At 47.6% G+C, this 18,993-nt stretch overlaps 1 protein-coding gene across 1 annotated transcript; it reads left to right on the forward strand.

Moving 5' to 3' along the window:
• The first annotated feature begins 33 nt into the window (after positions 1-33).
• LOC147896255 (putative pentatricopeptide repeat-containing protein At3g13770, mitochondrial) lies at positions 34-1,179 on the forward strand. Its single transcript, XM_087382244.1, has one exon. The coding sequence runs from the start codon at positions 34-36 to the stop codon at positions 1,177-1,179; it is 1,146 nt and encodes a 381-aa protein (XP_087238370.1).
• The last annotated feature ends 17,814 nt before the right edge of the window (positions 1,180-18,993 follow it).

Consider the following 18,993-nt stretch of genomic DNA (forward strand, 5'->3'; position numbering starts at 1 on the left):
GAAGAGGAGCTCCCTGTCTCCTAACATCGTAGCATGCTCGGCGAGCTGCTCAAAGCTACTCAAAGGCTTATCGGACGTTCCTCAAACCTGCACAATTTTCAACCTCTTCCATTCTCCTCTGCAGCTTTAGCACAGGAAGCTCCAACGAGGCCTCCGAATCGCACCTACCCAAAGACTCGGATGAAACAAGACTCCGAATTACTAAAGGAGACCCTCGATCCATTGATTTTACCAGGTACGCTCGTTGACTCTTCCACTTGTGCTTCTGTCTTGCGCGCTTGTGGGAATCTGAAGGCGCTGTCAGATGGCCAATTGTTTCATGCTTTCATCGTCGAAAGTGGACACGACGAGGATACGTTTTTGGGAAGCCTCATAGTGCAAATGTATGGAAAATGTGGAGCTTTGCATGATGCGCGTGCGTGGTTTGCTAAAATGGCTGAACACGACGTCCCTTCCTGGAATTTCTTGATCGGACCATATGCCCGTCGTGGGCATTGCAGTAAGGCCCTTGAACTCTTCGCGGAGATGCAACGGGAAGGATTGAAGCCGGATAGATTCACGTTTATCCACCTGCTTTCTGCGTGCGCTAGCCAGGCAGCCTTATTGGAAGGAAAGAAAATCCACGCCCTCATCAAGAGAAGTGGGTTAGAGTCGGACGTTGTTATTGGAACGGGTCTTGTCAACTTATATGGCAAGTGTGGCAGCTCAGCAGACGCCAGGACAATTTTTGACAAAATGCCAAAGCGAAACTTAGTCTCCTGGAATGCAATGATAGCAGCTTATGCCCGACTTGGCCATAATCACGATGCCATCCAACTCTTCGAGCGAATGCAACGGAAAGGATTGATACCAGATAGGGTAACATTTATCAGCATTCTTCAGGCGAGTACTAGCATAACAGATTGCAAAAGAATGCACACCCTTATCGTATTCAGTGGTTTGGAATCGGATTTAGTTGTAGCGACGGTCCTTATCAACATGTACAGCAAATGTGGCTGCCTGGAGGATGCACGAAGAATGTTTGAAAAAATCCCTCAGCGGAATGTGGTCTCATGGACTATAATTGGGGGCACTATTCTTCGTATCTCTATCACATTGTTTATGCATGCTTCAATGACGTTATGTGAGCTCTTACATTTTCTATGTCAAGAAACTAAAGTAGGGTGGATTCTTCTATAATTATGGACACTATCCTTTATACTTGTCTTTATCACACGTCAATGACATTATGCAAGCTCTTACATTTGATATTTCAAGAAGCACTTTGTTAACTATAAGGTTAGGATTATTTTTTCCGCATGTTGTAGAAATTTGCTTGTTCGTTATGTACATAACATAAGTTTTTTTAGAATGAGAATGCTTTTGTGACATTATGTGTGCTATTAGAAGCATTTTTTAATGGATTTTCCAAATAGGCCACTAGCCTTGTAAAGCATTCCCAAAAAGGAAAACATAATCCATTGAAAAAATAAAATTCTAGTAGATAAGGCTAGAATACTCTATGGCAAAGAATGAGAAGAAAATGTTCAACTAGGAAGAATGAGATGCTAATGATATATGTCATGTAACAAAGGGGTCTAAGGCAAGAAGGATTACTTGTGGTAAAGCTGACATGTATCAAAATGAAAGTGGTTACAATATCCTGTTTATCAATTCTTTAAAAGGTGTTATGTGCATTAGTCAATCCAAGGGCATTACCTTGAAATCATACAACTTAAGCCCCTTTTTATGCAAAAAATTTGTCCAAAAAATGATATTTTGTACTCATCTCCCTCTTTCACCCTTATCTAGTAGTATTTTAACCTTAGACCTATATTGAAAACACTTGATCTTGTCTAGCAAGTCATCAATCCTCGAGATTTGAAATCTAAATTTAATAGTGACCTTGTTGAGATCTATGTAATCAAACACATGTGTATAAGCTATCTTTCTTCTATAGTGAGGAAAAGGGTTAAGTGATATAAGAAAAGAATGCCTTGAGAAGCTACTCCTTCACCTCTTGTGCTATTTCCTCTCATTCAACATTAGAGAGATTATGAGTAGATTTGAGGAAAAGGAGTCAAATCAAAAGCACCAAGAGGATAGGATTTTCTCAAATGAAGAAATAAGCACTCTTACATGATGAGTAGATTTGAGGATAAAGAGTCAAATAAAAAACACCAAGAGGATAGGATTTTTGCAATAAGCATAGGTTAGAGAAATTCATCAACTGCGTGATGTGGATAACTGCATGTTGGAGGCGGTCTGGTGCTCTGTCCAAGAGGCTTACTCGTGTACCGACGAGAGTGTCTACCCATGAGAACATTATAAAAAGGTTGCCACGAGAACATTATAAAAAGGTTGCCACTAAGGAGCTTATGCCGAATGGTCAAAACCAAGTCATGTGAGAAAGAACTACGTCTATGCCAAGGATCAAGCCTCTAAACTGAAGATGACAACTGAGTGTCGGGCATAGCCAAGAGGCTGTACAAGGCTGATGTATGTGTGCATGAACCAATGCCAAAAATAGTCAACAAATGTGACTATACATGGGTGGCATATGTGCGTGCAAATGTGCAACAATCCTGAATTCGAGAAAGATCTCTATGAAGTGTCACACTAAGGTATGAACTGCCGAATGCCAAGAGTACTGAACTAGTGTCAGTGTGTGAATGTGTACACTAATGATAAAACCGAAGGGATTGACGCCGGTGGGAACTAGTCGGGTAATGCGGCAATGGCTTACTTGGCTTGGTGGAGTTGGATCTCCTCTACAGCGGTGCAATTCTACAACTAGACTACACATCAAATCACAAAATGTAGCAAATGAATTTTATTTTGATTCATTTTATGTGCATTGGGTACGCTGCAAAGGATCAGGAGGTGGTTCCGATAATGAGGATTCAATTATGCTGACCTGTGAAAATCTTAGATGTGAAATCTGATGTGACAATTCATAGAGCATGAGTTGGCGAGCAAATTTTCTTTTTGGAGTGCTACAAAATTCTCTCTGGATCAAAAGATAAAGCCCCCTGAAGGATAGGCAGATTTTGATCACAAGAGAGGGCAAAACGGATGAGGTGTCATAGTGGTGATGTGGCACTATGGATCACGTGTAGATGAACTGTGCTTGTGGAGAGAAAACAGGGCCTAGCATGGGGTACCATGTGGCATTGATGAGGTGGCATGATGATTGTGCAGACTGTTGAGGTGGCCACTGACATGGGCATGCTGACATAGCAAGGTGGGGATGCTGACATGGTAGCTGATGTGGCATTGCCAGATGGTGGAAGACATGGCACCTACGGCAAACTTGCTGATGTGACACTCTGCTAGTGATGTGGTAGACATGGCCAATGGTGACATGGTGCTACGATAGATGAGTTGGCACACTGGTGACATGGACTACTTGCATGGTAAATTCTACACGTGGCATTTAGGACAAGGCTTCCACGTGGTATTCTTGTTGAGTGCATTGATCTCTTCTCTTGGAAAGTCCAACACCTTTTCCTCAACTACAGTACTTATCCATGCTACCATTGTGACCCCTCCTTTTAGCATAATCTCCATACACTCGAAATCTTACTCATCACAAATAGTAGTGATGCAAGGGAACGCATCATCGTGAGAAAAATCAAAGGCCGGACAAAAGATAGGCTTAGTTGCATGCCAAAAGTTGCACATGATGTCTTTACAAATATGCTTGGGATATTTTAACATGTTGTGTATGCCAAAAGTTGCTACAATGGCAACATTAGAGCTTGCATACAAGAGGCTCATTTCAGGGAAGCACTAATGCAAATAAAGCATCATGTGCATGTTTGTTGTGCCCTTGCAATTACTTGAGAGGAACTTGCTATAGAGAACATAATTTTTTATCCTTGGTTGTAGTTCAATGCAATTTATGCAAACCCTACTTGATGTAGAAAGAACCTGTAGACTTTTCCACATTACACCATCTTAATTGCTTTGTTACCAATCAATCATCTTGCAATAAGACTTGAGAGGAATCAAGCTCGTCCGTTCAAACTTTAATGCCACTCGATGATGTAAGGGCAATAAGTGGGCTACTTTGATAGAAAAAAGATAGTAGGAAGCACTCTACCTTTGCTATGGTGGCTATCCCATTGGGATTTCCATATATGGCAACTTTGTGCCGCTTGGGCCCCCTCAGTGATTGTGTCAGCTTTCGTGGACACTCCCCACTTTTTTTGTCATCAAGTGGTCACCTCATATGCAACATGTGCCTTCAATGTCTTGTGTGTCATACTTGGCCTAGGACACATGTGCAACCTCTTGTCCCAAAACACAAGAAAAAGTTGAAAAGAAAGCCTACAAGGTTTCAAAAATTGTTACAGAGAGAGGGAAGGTAACTGTTTGGTCTCACCCTTGGACCCTTAAAATGAAGAATTTTGACCTCTTAGAACTCAAGAAAGAGGAGGTTTCTTGACATCCTTTACTCACTCTCACATAGGATGGAAATGAAGATTACAAGAGATCCATAGCTCAAAATGAGGAGCCATGTGAAAAAAAAATGTGCAGAATAACCAAATATAGACTAGGTGCTATAGCAGGAAAACATATGAGCAAGAAGAAGTGCTATGGTTTAAATTGAAGCAAGGTGGAAAGTGATAGAGAGTGATAGAGAAGGAGAGTGACAGAGAGGGGGACACACACAATAAGATGCAAGAGCATTAAATACTCTAACCCTGCATTACCTTACAATTAGCGTAAGTCCAACTAAGGGCATATTCTATTCTACCATTCTTTAATGTGCACATTACGTAGTGCGATTTACATATTTCTTATTGAACAATTTGATATACAAATGTACAATTCCCTCAACGTTACAATGGGAAAGGTGGAGATATACAAAAGCCACTATTTCCCTAGGAATATTCACACCTTGATATCAAGTCTGACACACCCTCCAAAGAAATATATGTCCAAGAAAGATGGACATATATCAATAAATCCATCAATTTCATATAAATGGCCACATGCTCTCATCATCCAACCACATTGAATTGAATGTCCCGTAGCATTTGAAAGATTCTCCACTTATTCCCCCCTTTTCTCCATCCATTTCCTTTCCCATATCTCTCATAAGACACCTACCTTGCCAACATTGTATTCATCTTAATCAACCTCTTCTCTATTACATAAGTTGTCCAATCTCAGCTTACCAAACACTTACCCTATAGACATACCATCCTTATTTGATGTAGAATATAGAAATCCCATTTCTTGAGCCTCTTTCAATTGTAATGACACACTCACACTGTCAACTACCCACACCTTAAGCATGCCATTCATAGAAAGGGTTCACCTTTGAATCCCCCCCACTATCCATTTCTCACTCATTCATGTGATTTCAACACCTTGCATGCCTTAACCCTAAACATTCAACACTTGCTTGCTAAGGGCCCCTGGGTCCCTTCTCCATATCCCTTCAAACTCCTAACCGCCTCAATCCAATCTTACACGAGGGTTTTTACCAAAACCCCTTTTACTAACATATGCTATAAAAGAACTAGTATAAAAATATTGAGAGTATACCTCAAAGCCTCTAGATACTCTCATGTTGCTCCCTTGGTTCCTCTTTCTACTTCTCATCTTCTCTCTTTCTCTTTTCCTATTCATGTAGTGTCCACACATAAATGTATTTCTATGGAGGTACTTCAACAACTTTAAAAAAATATGAGGGTAATGCTTTGGGACATTGTCATGGGCATCCACACGTCCATGGCCATGCTAGCTAGTGCCAACGTAGGCAGCCAGGTCAACAGCCACGTAGGCGTCCAACCATTCAGGCAACCCTACGCAATCAGCAATCAGCAATCAGCACACAATCAACAGACGGTTAACGCCATGGCATCGCAGGGCAAAAAACGTAGATTTGACTTTTTGGTCAAAAGTCAATGCATTAACTTTTTTGTCAACGTTGACTTTTTCGGCCGACTTGGTCAACGATCGACGTTAACCAGCCGACCAAGGTCAACGATCGATGTTGACCAAGCTGGCTAGGCTGACCTATTAGCCTATAAAAGGGCAACCTTTGTCCCTCATTCTTCATCCACTCCTCAGACCTTCAAGCCTTCAGAAAGCAGTAGAGTCAAGCCTCCCCACAGCAGACTAGCAGGGTAGCCTCAGCCTCTTCAGGGATCTAGTGAGGATGCAGCTCCTCTTTTTTTTTTGCGCAAAAAGTAGTGCTAGTTATATTATTTGAAAGCGAGAGTACAAGAAGGCCTAAAGGCCAGCGGGCTGCAATCACAAAACGGATTTAGCCCGAGGAGTCAAAATGCTAAATACAAGCCTCTCAGGGCATAATCATCGGAGAGTGGACAAACAGCCACAGTGGAGGGGTGTAATGCCACTGAAGACTCTGAGTAGAGTGCTGGAAGAACAACTCCCGATGGTCCCAGTCGCGAAGGAAGCGTCGTCTCTTTTCCTTCCCTGTCCGGGACTCTCCCTGAATCTGATCCCACTGACCCTTGAGCGTGTGAACGATCGTGCTCCAAATGTCTGCTAGGGTCTGGGTAGCAGAAGAAGTCTGAGCTCCTACAGTCTGCGCGCATCTGGAAGTCCAGATATGCCAGCCTGCAATGCTCCCTATGATCTCCCAAACTGGGTGCCGAGGCATCGCTCCTGCATCTGTCTCTGTTAGATGCCAAGGGAATCTGTCCATGTATGCCCAGGTGGCCTGCGTGATGAAAAAGACAGGATCCTGTCTAGAGAACTCATAAGCCAAGTGATGTCTTGTCTCAGTGCTGCACCAGCAAACAGCTCCCCAAGTGATCGGTCCTAGCTCGGGTGTAGCCCTCGCTAAGATCCCCATGACTCCCTTCCAAACCGTCTGCACATGCGAGCAGCTCCAAAGGCAGTGCTTCAGGGACGACTCCTCCTGAAAACACATCTAGCAATGCCCCTCGTGCCCCATCTGCCTCAGCCAGCTGCCAACTGGTCGCCCCTTGTGTGCCACCATCCAAAGGAAGTAGGAGATCTTCCTCGGCCGCCAGCTAGCCCAAAGAGTCTTCCAGAAAGTGCGAAGAAAGACCAAGGATATCCCTTGGGCATACCACCTATGTGCCTGTGTGGGTAGCCCGCGCTGGAGAGCCCCAAGAGCACGCCTACCCGTGCGCACACTGTAAGAAAAGAAGGGGGTAGGGTTCTCTGAGGTCTCCGATGGTGGCCAGCGCCACTCTCCTGGGTCCCACTCCACCTCTGTCAAGGAACGGCCCTCCCATATCCAGAGTCTCCAATCCTGGTCTTGCATAATCAGGGGGTCTATATGCCACGTCTTCCCTTGCAGCCCTACAATGCGAAGGCGCTGCCAGGGAAGCTGGGGGTCGATCACGGCCTCTCTACTCTGGAGGCGGCTATCATTAGTGATGGAGAAGAAGTGTACCGAGGAGTCCGAGAAAAGGCCTACAACCACCAAGGGAATGCCTCGTGGAGTGAACTGTCCTAGCCACCTCTCATCTCCGGGGAAGAGCTGTCTGGTGACTATGGGAATCCTCCAACCTGCAGGAATGGCAGCATCAATCTCCGCTCGTCGAGCCTGGAGCCCACGTGCCGTACCTACTGCTGCTGCCAGCTCGCCTGGGCTCAATTGGCTGTAGACGTCCCTCCAAACCCGGAGCGAGCGCACGGGCCCACGCGCCCAGAGTGCCCAAGGGATATGGGATCTCTCTCCAAGCTGGCGACCTATAGCATCTGTCACCTGGCTGCTCCAGATCAGGGGCTGTCTGTCTATCTCCTCTCGGCAGCTAGGGGGAACCTGGGAGAGGCTGTGTCGCAACTTCCTCCAGACTGAGATGAGGCTACGGAGGAAGGGGGAACGGGGCTGAGTCAAAGGAGCAGAAGTGAAGATCCATCGGATAGAAGGCTGCCAAACACCCCCTCTCTGGGGAGTACACACGCTGAGACCATGCTGTAGCAAGAGCTTCCACGTCTGCCCTCCTGGGGTCAGACCGCGGATGACTAACTTGCCAAGAAGTGCCTGACTCTGCAGCTCTGGATCTATGATGCCGAGGCCGCCCTCTGTCTAGGGGAGAATGACCATCTGCCAGGCGACCCGTCTGAACCGTCTGAACCAGACCATAGGAAGTTCCGCACCAGACCATAGGAAGTTCCGCACCAGTCTCCTCAGCTGGGCTACACATGATCTCGAGAAACAGCAGCAAGAAGCCACATACCAAGCAGTGGCAAGAAGGACCTGGTTGACCACAAGGGCCCTGCCTGCCAAGGAAAGCCGAGCCGTGCTCCAGAAAGCAAGCTTCCGTCGTATGGAGGCTAGGACCGGCAAGAACTGTTGAGCCGGTGTGATGTCCAGGCCTACCTGGAATCCCAGGTAACGTGTCGTCTGTCCTCTAGGGATCCAGAGAAACCCCAGGAAAATATCCCACTGTGAGCTGGCTCCCGGATCCATAAGAAAACCAACTGACTTATGCCAGTTGATTTTCGCCCCAGCCGCAAGGCAAAAAACCTATAGGGATAGTCTCACTCGCTCCAGTGACTCGACATCATCCTGCACATATAGGGCTGTGTCGTCCGCATACTCGGAGTCCAGAAGCTCTGCATCATCTCGAATAGGGAGACACATCCCGCGAAGACCAGTGGTACGGGCTCAAAGGAAGTGGGTCATGGCCTCCGCAAAAAATAGGAAGAAGTAGGGCGCTAACGGACAGCCCTGACGCACCGAGCGCTCGAGTGTGAATCTCTCCCCCATCCTGCCACTGATGATAACCCGACTGGAGGCCGACCTGTAAAGGCTAGCAATACCTTTGATCCACTCGTTCGGGAAACCAAACCGAGAGAGTGTACCTTCCAAGAAGGACCAGTCTACCCTGTCGTACGCCTTCTCGAAGTCGAGAAGGAGTATGGCAAGGTGCTGGCCACTCTGCTGGGCCCATTCCATCGCCTCTGAGAAAGTGAAGATGTTGTCCAAAATGCTGCGATCTTGGACAAAACCAGTCTAGGTGTCATGAATCAAGTCGTATAGCATGGGACGGATGCGGCTACTGATCATCTTGGCGAGGATTTTGTAGGCGGTCGGGAGGAGGGTGATAGGGCGCCACTCTCTGATCTCCTAACGGTCCCCCCCTTTGGGGATGAGGTAGATCAGGCTTGTCGCAAGGCTCTCTGGCATCTACCCGCTGGAGAATATATGCTGGAAGGCTACAAGCAAGGGCCGATGGATCTGCTCCCAAAAGGTGGTGAAGAAAGCTCTGGAGAGGCCATCCTCACCTGGGCATTTCTGCCCATCAATAGCGCTCACCGCATCCTGCATCTCCGCCATGGTGAAAGGGGCGAGAAGGGCGTCACTCATGCTGGGCTGCACGAGCCGCGGTGTAGATTTCCACACCTCCTCCCTGCATAGGCGGCCACGAGGGTCTGGGGGGTTCTGCTGGAAAAATGATATGTAGAAATCTGTCGCCAAATCCCGGACCTCGTCTGGATCTGTCCTGACACTACCATCCTGCGCCCTAAGAGAACGGAGCTGTTCCCCTGCTGACCTCTGTCCATGAGTCCTGAAGAACTCTCTGCACATCCTGTCGCCTTTCCTAGCCCAGAAGGACTTGGAAGCATGAAATGAGAACTCTGAGCGACGCTAGGTGATCTCCTCTAGCATGGCTCGGGCCCGAACCTCCTGCTGTCTGAGCTCCTCAGAACCTGGAGAAGACTGCTGCATCCGCTGAATCGAAGCGAGATCACGTCTGAGACCCCTCTCCCGCGCCCAACACTGCTGCCTGACCTGAATCGCCTCCTGCTGGCAGATGAGGCTAGACTCAGCAAGCGCCTGACTACCTGTGCTGCCATATCCCTGGTGGGGTCCCAATCCTACTCCCACAGGTCCACTATCCTGCTGTGAACCGCTGCTCTGGAGTAGATGGAATCTGGGATCCGGCATGAGCGTGGAGGTGAGGAGTGAGAGGCTGAGTCCAGGACTAGGATGACTGGGGCATGGTCTGAGAGTGTCATCCCTGGAACCACTCCTGACTCTCCTCCTCTGCCAAGCACCCAATCACTGACATAGAAACGGTCCAGCTGCTCCAGAAGTCTGCCTCCCTCCCTCCTGTAACCCCAAAAGAAGTCCAGACTCCCTGACCATCTGCGAAAGGAAGGCTCCCTCCAGCTGTCCCGACCTCCCACTGCGAAGAGGAAGGAGTCCCAATTTGCCTGCTCTGCCTGAGCTATACCGAGGAACTCTGGGCCCCGTCCCTACTGATCCTCTAGGGTCTCAAGGTTGTTGAAGTCCCCTCCTACAATCCAAGAGTCCATCTCTGGCAACAAGTCTGTCAAGGACCTCCAAAAAACGGCTCTCCGTCTGAGATCGGTCGGGGCATAGATATTGAGGATGCCGATACGGGATCCCTCAATATGCAAGCCCACCCAAAGCACACGTCCTGGGATCAGAGTGCCAAAACCACACACATGCTGAACTAGAGCAGCGTCGATGGAGGTACAGACACCCCCGCTCCTCCCTTGCTCGCCAATCGAAGGTTCCCAATAGGTGTGGGAGCGTCCTGTGAGGACCTTCCCACAAATACTGGTCTGCAAAGCCGAAAGCTTGTGTTCTTGTAGTAGGAGCACATCTACCCTTCCCACCAAGGCTGGCTGGAGCTCCTGTCTGAGCACCATCTTCCTGGGGCCATGGGTTCCTGATGAGTGGAACCCGTTGACGTTCCAAGAGATAATGCATATACTCATGAGGAGGGAAGGTGGGCCACAAACAGCTGTCTGCTTGCGGTCGATGTCGAAGTGGTCGGAGGATGTCCTACGTGGAGACGAAGGCGCTTCTGTGAGGGTTTCGAACAAGAGGCTGGATCATCGGACCCATCCTCTAAAACCGTCAGTAGAGGGGAGAGGCCCTTCATCCTGTGGTGGTAGGCTCTCTCTAACCAGCTCGACGCCTCTGCCAGGGAGATGCTGTAGAAGCCTGCTACCTCTGAGGTCCTCCATGGGCGTAGCCCTCCCGCGTAGGCCCACTCTAGAGGTGGCCTAATAATGACTAGGAGTTGGAAACGTTTGGCGCTGTGGCGCCATCGCAGACGAACATCACCCTCCTGCCACTGCTGCTGAAGAAGCTCCGCTGCTCTGCTACCGATCCAGTCCTGCACCTGCTCCTGGGACTGATCTCGTATCGTCTCCCAAACATTGTCATTCATCCATTGCTCATTCCCTTCACTGGAGATAGTGAAGGAATAGCTAGGACCATCGTGTGGGGCAAGGACGGACACCTTACCCTCCGCCCCCTTGCGGAGGAAGAAGATGCTGATGTCTAGGCATGCAGGGAAGGAGCCAATACCCGCTGCATCCAAATAATCCCAAGGACCTGCTCGATAAAACTCGAATGGAAGAGCTCTAGGAGCAGCCCTTGGGCGTGGGGACGAAGATAAGGAGTCTGAACGAGAGAGAGGGTACTGGCCACCTGCGGGGAAGGGCCTCTCCCCTCCGCCGGGCCAGGAGGTATAGGCGCGGGTGAGGTCTGTGCTGGCTTCGGGGCTGCAGGTGGCGCAGGTGGAGGGGGGGGTTCCCTCTGGATCATGCTCGAGGAAGAGAGTGGAGTGGAAACCACCGGTGCGGAGGGGGATCCTGGAGGGGGTGGGGGTCAGAGAATCGAGGAGGAGGGGGGAGGGAGAGGAGGGCAGGGTGAAGGTTGAGGGGGAGGCTGGCTGATCTTCTCCTTTCCTTTCTCCTTCCCCTTACCGGGATGCTGATGAGTAGGGACCACCGGGGGGGGCTTTTGCTGTAGATGGGCAGGTTTTTTGGGGCCTGCTTTGTTTCCCTTCCGTTTTCTTTTGACCTCTGTCCAGCCTTCCCCTTCAGGAGGGGATGTCGCTGACTAGTGAGGAGGATCCTGAGTTGCCTGAACGGGGGTCTTCTGAGGTTCTGTACCCGTGAAGCGAGGACATGAGCTCGCCGGGTGCCCGAAGCCATGGCATCTCAGACACTGATTTGGGCGACCAATGACCGCTGCGTCACCACACCTGTGTCTGTCTCAATCTCGAACTCCGAGGGGATGCTCTGTGGATCGAGGATTGCCACTTTGACACATGGCACCCCTTGGGTTGCCGCCGCATCAACGTATGTGTCCTTCATAGGCCAGCTAAAGTGCGCCCCCAGGTCCTTGATGATCGGGCGAAGCTCGGTTGCGAGACCTGGGAAGATAAGGGTAACTGGATGGCGAGGAATGCGAAAGCAGGCATCGAAGTCCGCTACACTGAAACCCCTGTACCATGGGACCATGAGGATGATCTTCCCACCCACAAAAGTAGGGGATCGCCTGACCATATCGCTCGCAGCCTGTGCTGAGGAGAGCTTGAGCCAGAAGATGCCACGTCCCATGAGTGCAACCTCCTCGATGTGACTATCCTTGAGGTAGAGGGTGGACTGCAACCACAGTCCCTGATGTCTGCTCGTGAAGGGGAATAGCCAATGACACTCCCATAAACGGATGTCTGGGAGAAGTCCGTGGCGGCCTGCTTCACCAAGGAGACCTGGTGCTCTGTCAATGTTACGCGATAGGCTGATGGAGGGGGGGGTCCGTCTGGGCCACCGGTTCCGGGCACGTGGCCGCCATATCGCATTGACTAACTGCGAATGCTCCGAGGCGGGGGAAGGGGAAGGAAAAGGAAGGGGTGGGGATGGGGATTAAGGCGGGGGTGGGAAGAAGGAGGGATGGAGAGGTATGGGGAAGCGGGGGGGAGAGGGTGGTGACGAATGGGGGTGGCTGAGGAAGGAGGAGGAGAAAGAGAGGGGGGCGGGGCAGCGCAGCGCAGGGGGTTGAGAGGAAGGGGAAGGGGAGGCAGCGCCACACGAGGGGGGTGGGGAGGAGGGTGAGGAGGGGAGGAAGGGGGGGGCAGCATGGCGCCTTAGCGGGGAGGGGCAGGAGGGGGCGGGGGGTTTGGTAGCACCACGCAAGGGGGGGGGCGGGTGGGGGGGAGCTGAATGCAGAGAGGGGAGGAGCGGAGAGGAAAGGAGGAGCGGAGCGAGGGGGGAACGACGGGCGGAGAGAGGGGGGGTGGAGCGGGGAAACGGGGTGAGCGGAGTGTGGCGAGGGGGAGGAGTGGATCGACGGGCGGAGGGGGAGGAGAGGGGGGCGGATGGCCGCGCGGCAGCGACAGAGAGGAGGTAGAGGGGAGGGCCGCGCAGCACGGGGGGGGGTAGACGGGGAGCGGAGGAGGGAGGGAGTTCGCAGGAGCTCAGATTGGATGCACCTCCTCTAAGTAGTCTAGTCTTCTAGTTTTGCACTAAGGGTTTCAGCCACGTCATACAGTTGTATTCAACCCTTTGGGCATTCATTATTGAGTTGTATCTATTTCCTTTTCAGAGCTCCACTACATTCTCTCCCTCTAATTCTCTCACTCACCTCCATAGCTTACTTTGTGTATTGAGTGCATCATCCTGCAGTTGCAGATAGTATTGAGCAGGAGAGAGAGTGAGGATAGTCCATCTCTTGCTACATTGGTATCAGAGCTTCAGATTCTTTCTTGATACAAAGGGTACTACCTCGGACTAGTGGTAGTACCATACTCCATTAGCCGCTCCCTCCCTTCCTTCATTGCGCATCGGGCCAGTCGTTTTCACCCGTAGGTGTTTACACATTGTGGTGTGAGGGAAAAGTTCATTTCCAGAAGTTAGCTGGATCAGTTTAGTCAGGGACAACCCCACCGTTTATGGTCCAAACAAGATCCGGTAAGGACACCATAAGCACCAGTGAGCAGTCCAACACAGGGGGGAGGAATTAGTGCTCAACTACCATAGAACCCTGCAGACACTCCCATGTCTGCCATGACAGCCATGTTATAGGCTATGATGTAGATGCAGCAACAACAATCCGAGACTCTCTTCACCTGTTGAGATATCGAGCTCCACTCGTGATATGCCAGGGTGACCATTGTGCATTTATGTCATCGACTTGTTAGCTGCAGATGCAGTTGGTACACCGCCCATCAATAATAGCTGGATGACAGCTATCTTTATGTACTCTAGTTAGTGGTTCAGTTAGTATGCCACCTTAGTTAGCTGAGTTTGGTGTGAGACCCACATATAGGGTTCACCTATTCTTTTGTACTTAAGAGTTCTTTCGGCTTTCACAACTAAGAAGAGGAAAACTATTTTCAGCCTCCACCTTTGTGTATATTCCCCCATTGTGTATGTGAGAAAGCTGCAAGTGAGACTCCTTCCTTCTCTCCCACTCTCCTCACATGGTATCAGAGCTCGGTTCGTGGTAAGGAGCTCAAGAAAGCAAACCAAGTTCGTAGTGTCCTAGTAAGAGGATCAGTGTTGCTTTCCTTTTTTTTTGAGTTTGGGAGCAAATCTTTGCAGGTAGCACAGCCGAAAAGTGCAAGAGTGCACTATCTCAGATTGGGACGCCCTTCGTGGTGTGGTGAGAGGGCAATACATGCTACGGGCGAAGGCAAAGCCCTCGGTGAAATTATTTTTTTGATTTGAGGTAATTTTGAGGCCTGTTTTGGTGGCGGAAGTTTTTCGCAGGTACTCAAGAAAGTGCCCTGTTTTTTGCTGTGCGACCAGTGTTCTACAGGTCGGTGAAAAGTTATCATAGAAATTACATTGTATGCCTGTGTGTAGAGACATGATTATTCTTATTGCCTGTTGATGCATAATCATCACTAGGAAGTGACTGTGTGGTCAAATACCACTCTCGTCAGTTTTGCAGATTTGCCCTTGTGAGACATAAGTTGTGTTTTTTTGCAGTGATAGAATATTTTACAGTGTTCTGTAATGGCGTCTGATGCTCTTTCACATATTGTCATTAAAAAGCTTGACAAGAACAACTTCCAAGCATGGAAGTTTAGAATGAGGAATTTTCTTAAGGGAAAAGGCTATTGGGAGTTCATTACTAGAGCTGAACAAGAACCAGTTATTCCAAATGTTCCCAATCAACAGGAGTTGCAGGCATTTAAGTGCATATTCAGGATGCAAGCATCTCGAAGGAGGCATGGGATACTTTGATAAAAATGTATAGCACAAATACGCAAGCCAAGAAAATGCAGCTCAAGCAGGAGTTGCATAATGTGCAGAGAGAAAATATGAGCATCAATGACTCCACATGAAGGTGAAGAAGATTGCACATGCACTTGCTTCTATTGCGTCACCAATGGAAGATGATTTAGTTTCTGTGACCTTGAATGGTCTAGGAAAGAATTATGCACAATTCCGGACATCCATGCCGTCCGTGAGAATTTCCTGATTTTGAGGAGTTGATTGCTCTTCTAATTTCTGAAGATCAGGGAAATGGTGGTGCACCTTCTTCAGGAGGAACTTCAAAAGAAGCTGTCTTCTATTCAAATGCTGGAAGAGGTAGAGCCAGAGGTAGAGCAGGCCGATTTGGAGGCCATGGCAGAAATCAGAATATGCAGCAAATTCAAGAAAACCAGTCCTATGGAGGAGGACGTGGTAACTTTAGAGGCAGGGGGAGCCAAAGAGGTCATGATGGATGGCAAAGAGGCCAAAATGCAAACAACAATGTTGAATGCTACTACTGTGGTAAAATGAGTCATATGGTTAAAGATTGCTATAAAAAGCAGAATGACATCATGACTGAAAAATTGCAGCAAGGCAATTATGCATCCTCTAGTAGATAGGGTGATGACAGAAATGAGCATCTATTTATGGTGCAGCACATGACGAATTCTGTGACAAGTGCAGAAGAAAGTAATGATCTGTGGTATGTTGACTCAGGTGTGTCAAACCACATGACAGGTCATGCAGAATGGATGCAGGATGCAAGAAAAATGAAAAGACCAGGATTTGTGGAGACTGATGATGATACTACACATCCTATTGTGCAGATTGGTAAAATTTCTTTGTTTATGCAGGATGGGAAAAAGAAATACCTATCTGATGTATTTCATGTCCCGAATATCACCAAGAATCTGGTTTCTGTTGGTCAAATGGTTAAGCAGGACTTACAGGTCAGATTTAATCCTCATGGATGCTTTGTTGAGGATATGAAAAATAAAGGTCACTTGATAGCAAAAGGGAAGAAGAAGGGCAAGATGTTTACGTTAGATGCGGACATGCCTGAATTGAGTGCAGCAATGTTTGCACATGGGACCGGTGTAGTTGCAGATATTGATATCTGACATAAACGCATTGGTCATGTTAATATACATCGACTTAAATTAATGCAGGCCCAAAATATTGTTGCAGGATTGCCTAAGTTCAAGGTTGCAGAAATGCATAAGGTATGTGAAGTCTGTCAATTTGAAAAACAGGCAAGGAAACCATTTCCTAGACATGTTCAAGAGAGTAAGAGGCCATTGGAATTAATCCACTCTGATGTGTGAACTACTAAAGCTGCATCTATTCGAGGCTGTCATTATTTTATCACTTTTATTGATGACTATAGCAGAAAAGTTTGGGTGTATTTTATGAAAAAGAAAAGTGAAGTGTTTGGACATTTCAAAGCTTTTAAAGCTATGGTTGAAAAAGAAACAGGCTTCCAAATAAAATGCCTAAGGTCAGATGGAGGGGGAGAGTACCTCTCAAATGAGTTTGCAAGTTTCCTGCAGGAGCATGGCATAAAGCAGCAATATTCATGCAGTCATACCCCACAGCAAAATGGACTTGCAGAAAAGAAAATCATGCATATTGGAGAGGTATCTCGTGCCATGCTCAACGAAAAAGACCTGCCATATTATTATTGGAGTGAAGCAGTTGCTTCAACGAAAAAGACCTGCCATATTATTATTGGAGTGAAGCAGTTGCTACAGCAGTCTACATAATGAACAGGACTCCCACTGCAGCAATACATGGCATGACTCCAGAGGAGAGGTATACCGGTAGGAAACCAGATATTTCTCATTTGAAAGTTTTTAGTTGCATTACCTATGTTCATGTGCCAGATGAGTTGAGATCCAAGTTGGATCCAAAAGTTGAGAAGTGCATCTTTATTGGTTATTCTCTGCAGCAGAAAGGATATAGATGCTATAACCCTTCTACTCATAAGTTTACAGTGAGCAGAGATATTTTTGATGAGATGAGCAGCTGGTATAAACCAGTAAATGAGATTGATGGTATAGATGCACAACATGGTAATGCTGCAGAGAATTCACAACAGCAATCACAAAATATTAGTGGACCTGTAGTATCCTCTAGCAGTGGTTCACATACTTCGCCATGGATAGGCAGATTGAGATCAGCAGGATCTCCTCAAAGCAATGCAGATAGTGGTATGCAAGTATCACGAAAAGGAAAAGAGAAAGTAGATCAGCCCATGGTTGATGTGAATGCAGGTCACTCTTATGTGGATGGTGAATCCAGTGGCTCAGAACAGAGCCTTGATGATGAGTTGGGTATTCCTTCTGTTATTACACCTGGAGTAAGGAAGACAAGGGATGTTTTGAGAGCACGTGGTAGTGAGTCTATTTTGCATAGGTCTACTAAAGCTAGGTATCCTGTGGATAGACTGAAATATGATGGATTTACAGCCAACCAGAATCCACTTCTTTTAAGCAAGCCATGGGAAAAGAAAAACAGGAGAAAGCCATGGATAAAGAAATGGATGCTTTAGAGGCAAATGCTACATGGGAATTGGTGTCTTTGCCTAAAGACAAGAATGCAATTGGCTGCAAGTGGGTTTATAAGGTGAAGCACAATGCATATGGTCCTATGAACAGATACAAGGAAAGATTAGTTGTCAAGGGGTATGCACAAACATATGGCATTGATTATGAAGAAACATTCAGTCTGGTTGCAAGGATGGCAACCGTAAGAGCAGTCATTGCTATGGATGCATCAAAGGGATGGTCTTTACATCACATGGATGCAAAAGAATGCTTTCTTGCATGGTGATTTGCAAGAAGAGGTCTATATGGAGCAGCCACCAGGTTATGTTCATGCTGTTCATCCTGAGTTTGTTTGCAGGTTGAAGAAAGCCTTGTATGGCTTGAAGCAAGCACCCAGAGCATGGTCTGATAAGATAGGACGATATCTTATCACTATTGGCTTTCAGATTTTCAAGGCAGATTTCTCACTTTATGTGAGAAAAACAGAGAAATGCATTATACTGCTTGTCATTTATGTTGATGATTTGATCATCACAGGTAATAGTGATCAAGATATCCTTCATGTGAAAATGCTATTGAAGCAGAAGTTTGAGATGAAGGATTTGGGAGAGCTGAATTACTTCTTGGGCATTGAGGTGATTAGATCCACAAGTGGGATATGGCTCTTGCAGAGGCAGTATGGATTGGACATGCTGTCCAAATATGGGATGACAGGCTGTAAGCCTATTTCAGTTCTTTTGGAGCAAAATGTGAAGCTGAGCGCAGATGCAGGTAAGCTTCTGGAAGACCCTACTATGTACAGACGCATAGTGGGGAGTTTATTTTATATGACTATTACCAGGCCAGATTTGAGCTATGCTGTTGGTTTGGTAAGTCAATTTCGCATTTGGATGCGGCTAGACGCATATTGAGGTATGTAAATTCCACATTGCAGTATGGACTATTTTATGAGATTGGGGTTCAGATACAGTTGCATGGATGCACTGATGCTGATTGGACTGGTAGTATTTCTGATAGACGATCTACCAGTGGATATGTATTCTCTTTTGGGAGTGCTGCAGTCACTTGGAGCAGCAAGAAATAGCCTACAGCTGCCTTGTCGAGCACAGAGGCTAAGTACAGGGGTGCAGCAATGGCGGCAGCGTGGTTGCATAAGCTACTTTATGATATGCATCAGTCTACAAATGGGCCAGTTGTCATTTATTGTGACAACATGAGCAGTATACACTTGGCAAATAACCCAATCTATCATGCTAGAACAAAGCACATTGAGGTACATTATCACTATGTGCGGGAAAAGGTTCTAGTAGGTTTTATTAATCTAGTTTATGTCGGCACAAAGGATCAGATAGCTGACATATTCACGAAAGCATTGGGTGCAGAGAAGCTGCGCAAGTTCAGAGACCTGCTTGGTGTGCAGGAATTGGGATTGAGCTCGAGGGGGAGTGTTGAGATATCAAGCTCCACTCGTGAT

This window comes from Dipteris shenzhenensis, chromosome 12 (assembly GCF_047967505.1).
Source record: "Dipteris shenzhenensis isolate YYH24624 ecotype China chromosome 12, Dip_SZ_1.0, whole genome shotgun sequence".
NCBI lineage: Eukaryota > Viridiplantae > Streptophyta > Polypodiopsida > Gleicheniales > Dipteridaceae > Dipteris > Dipteris shenzhenensis.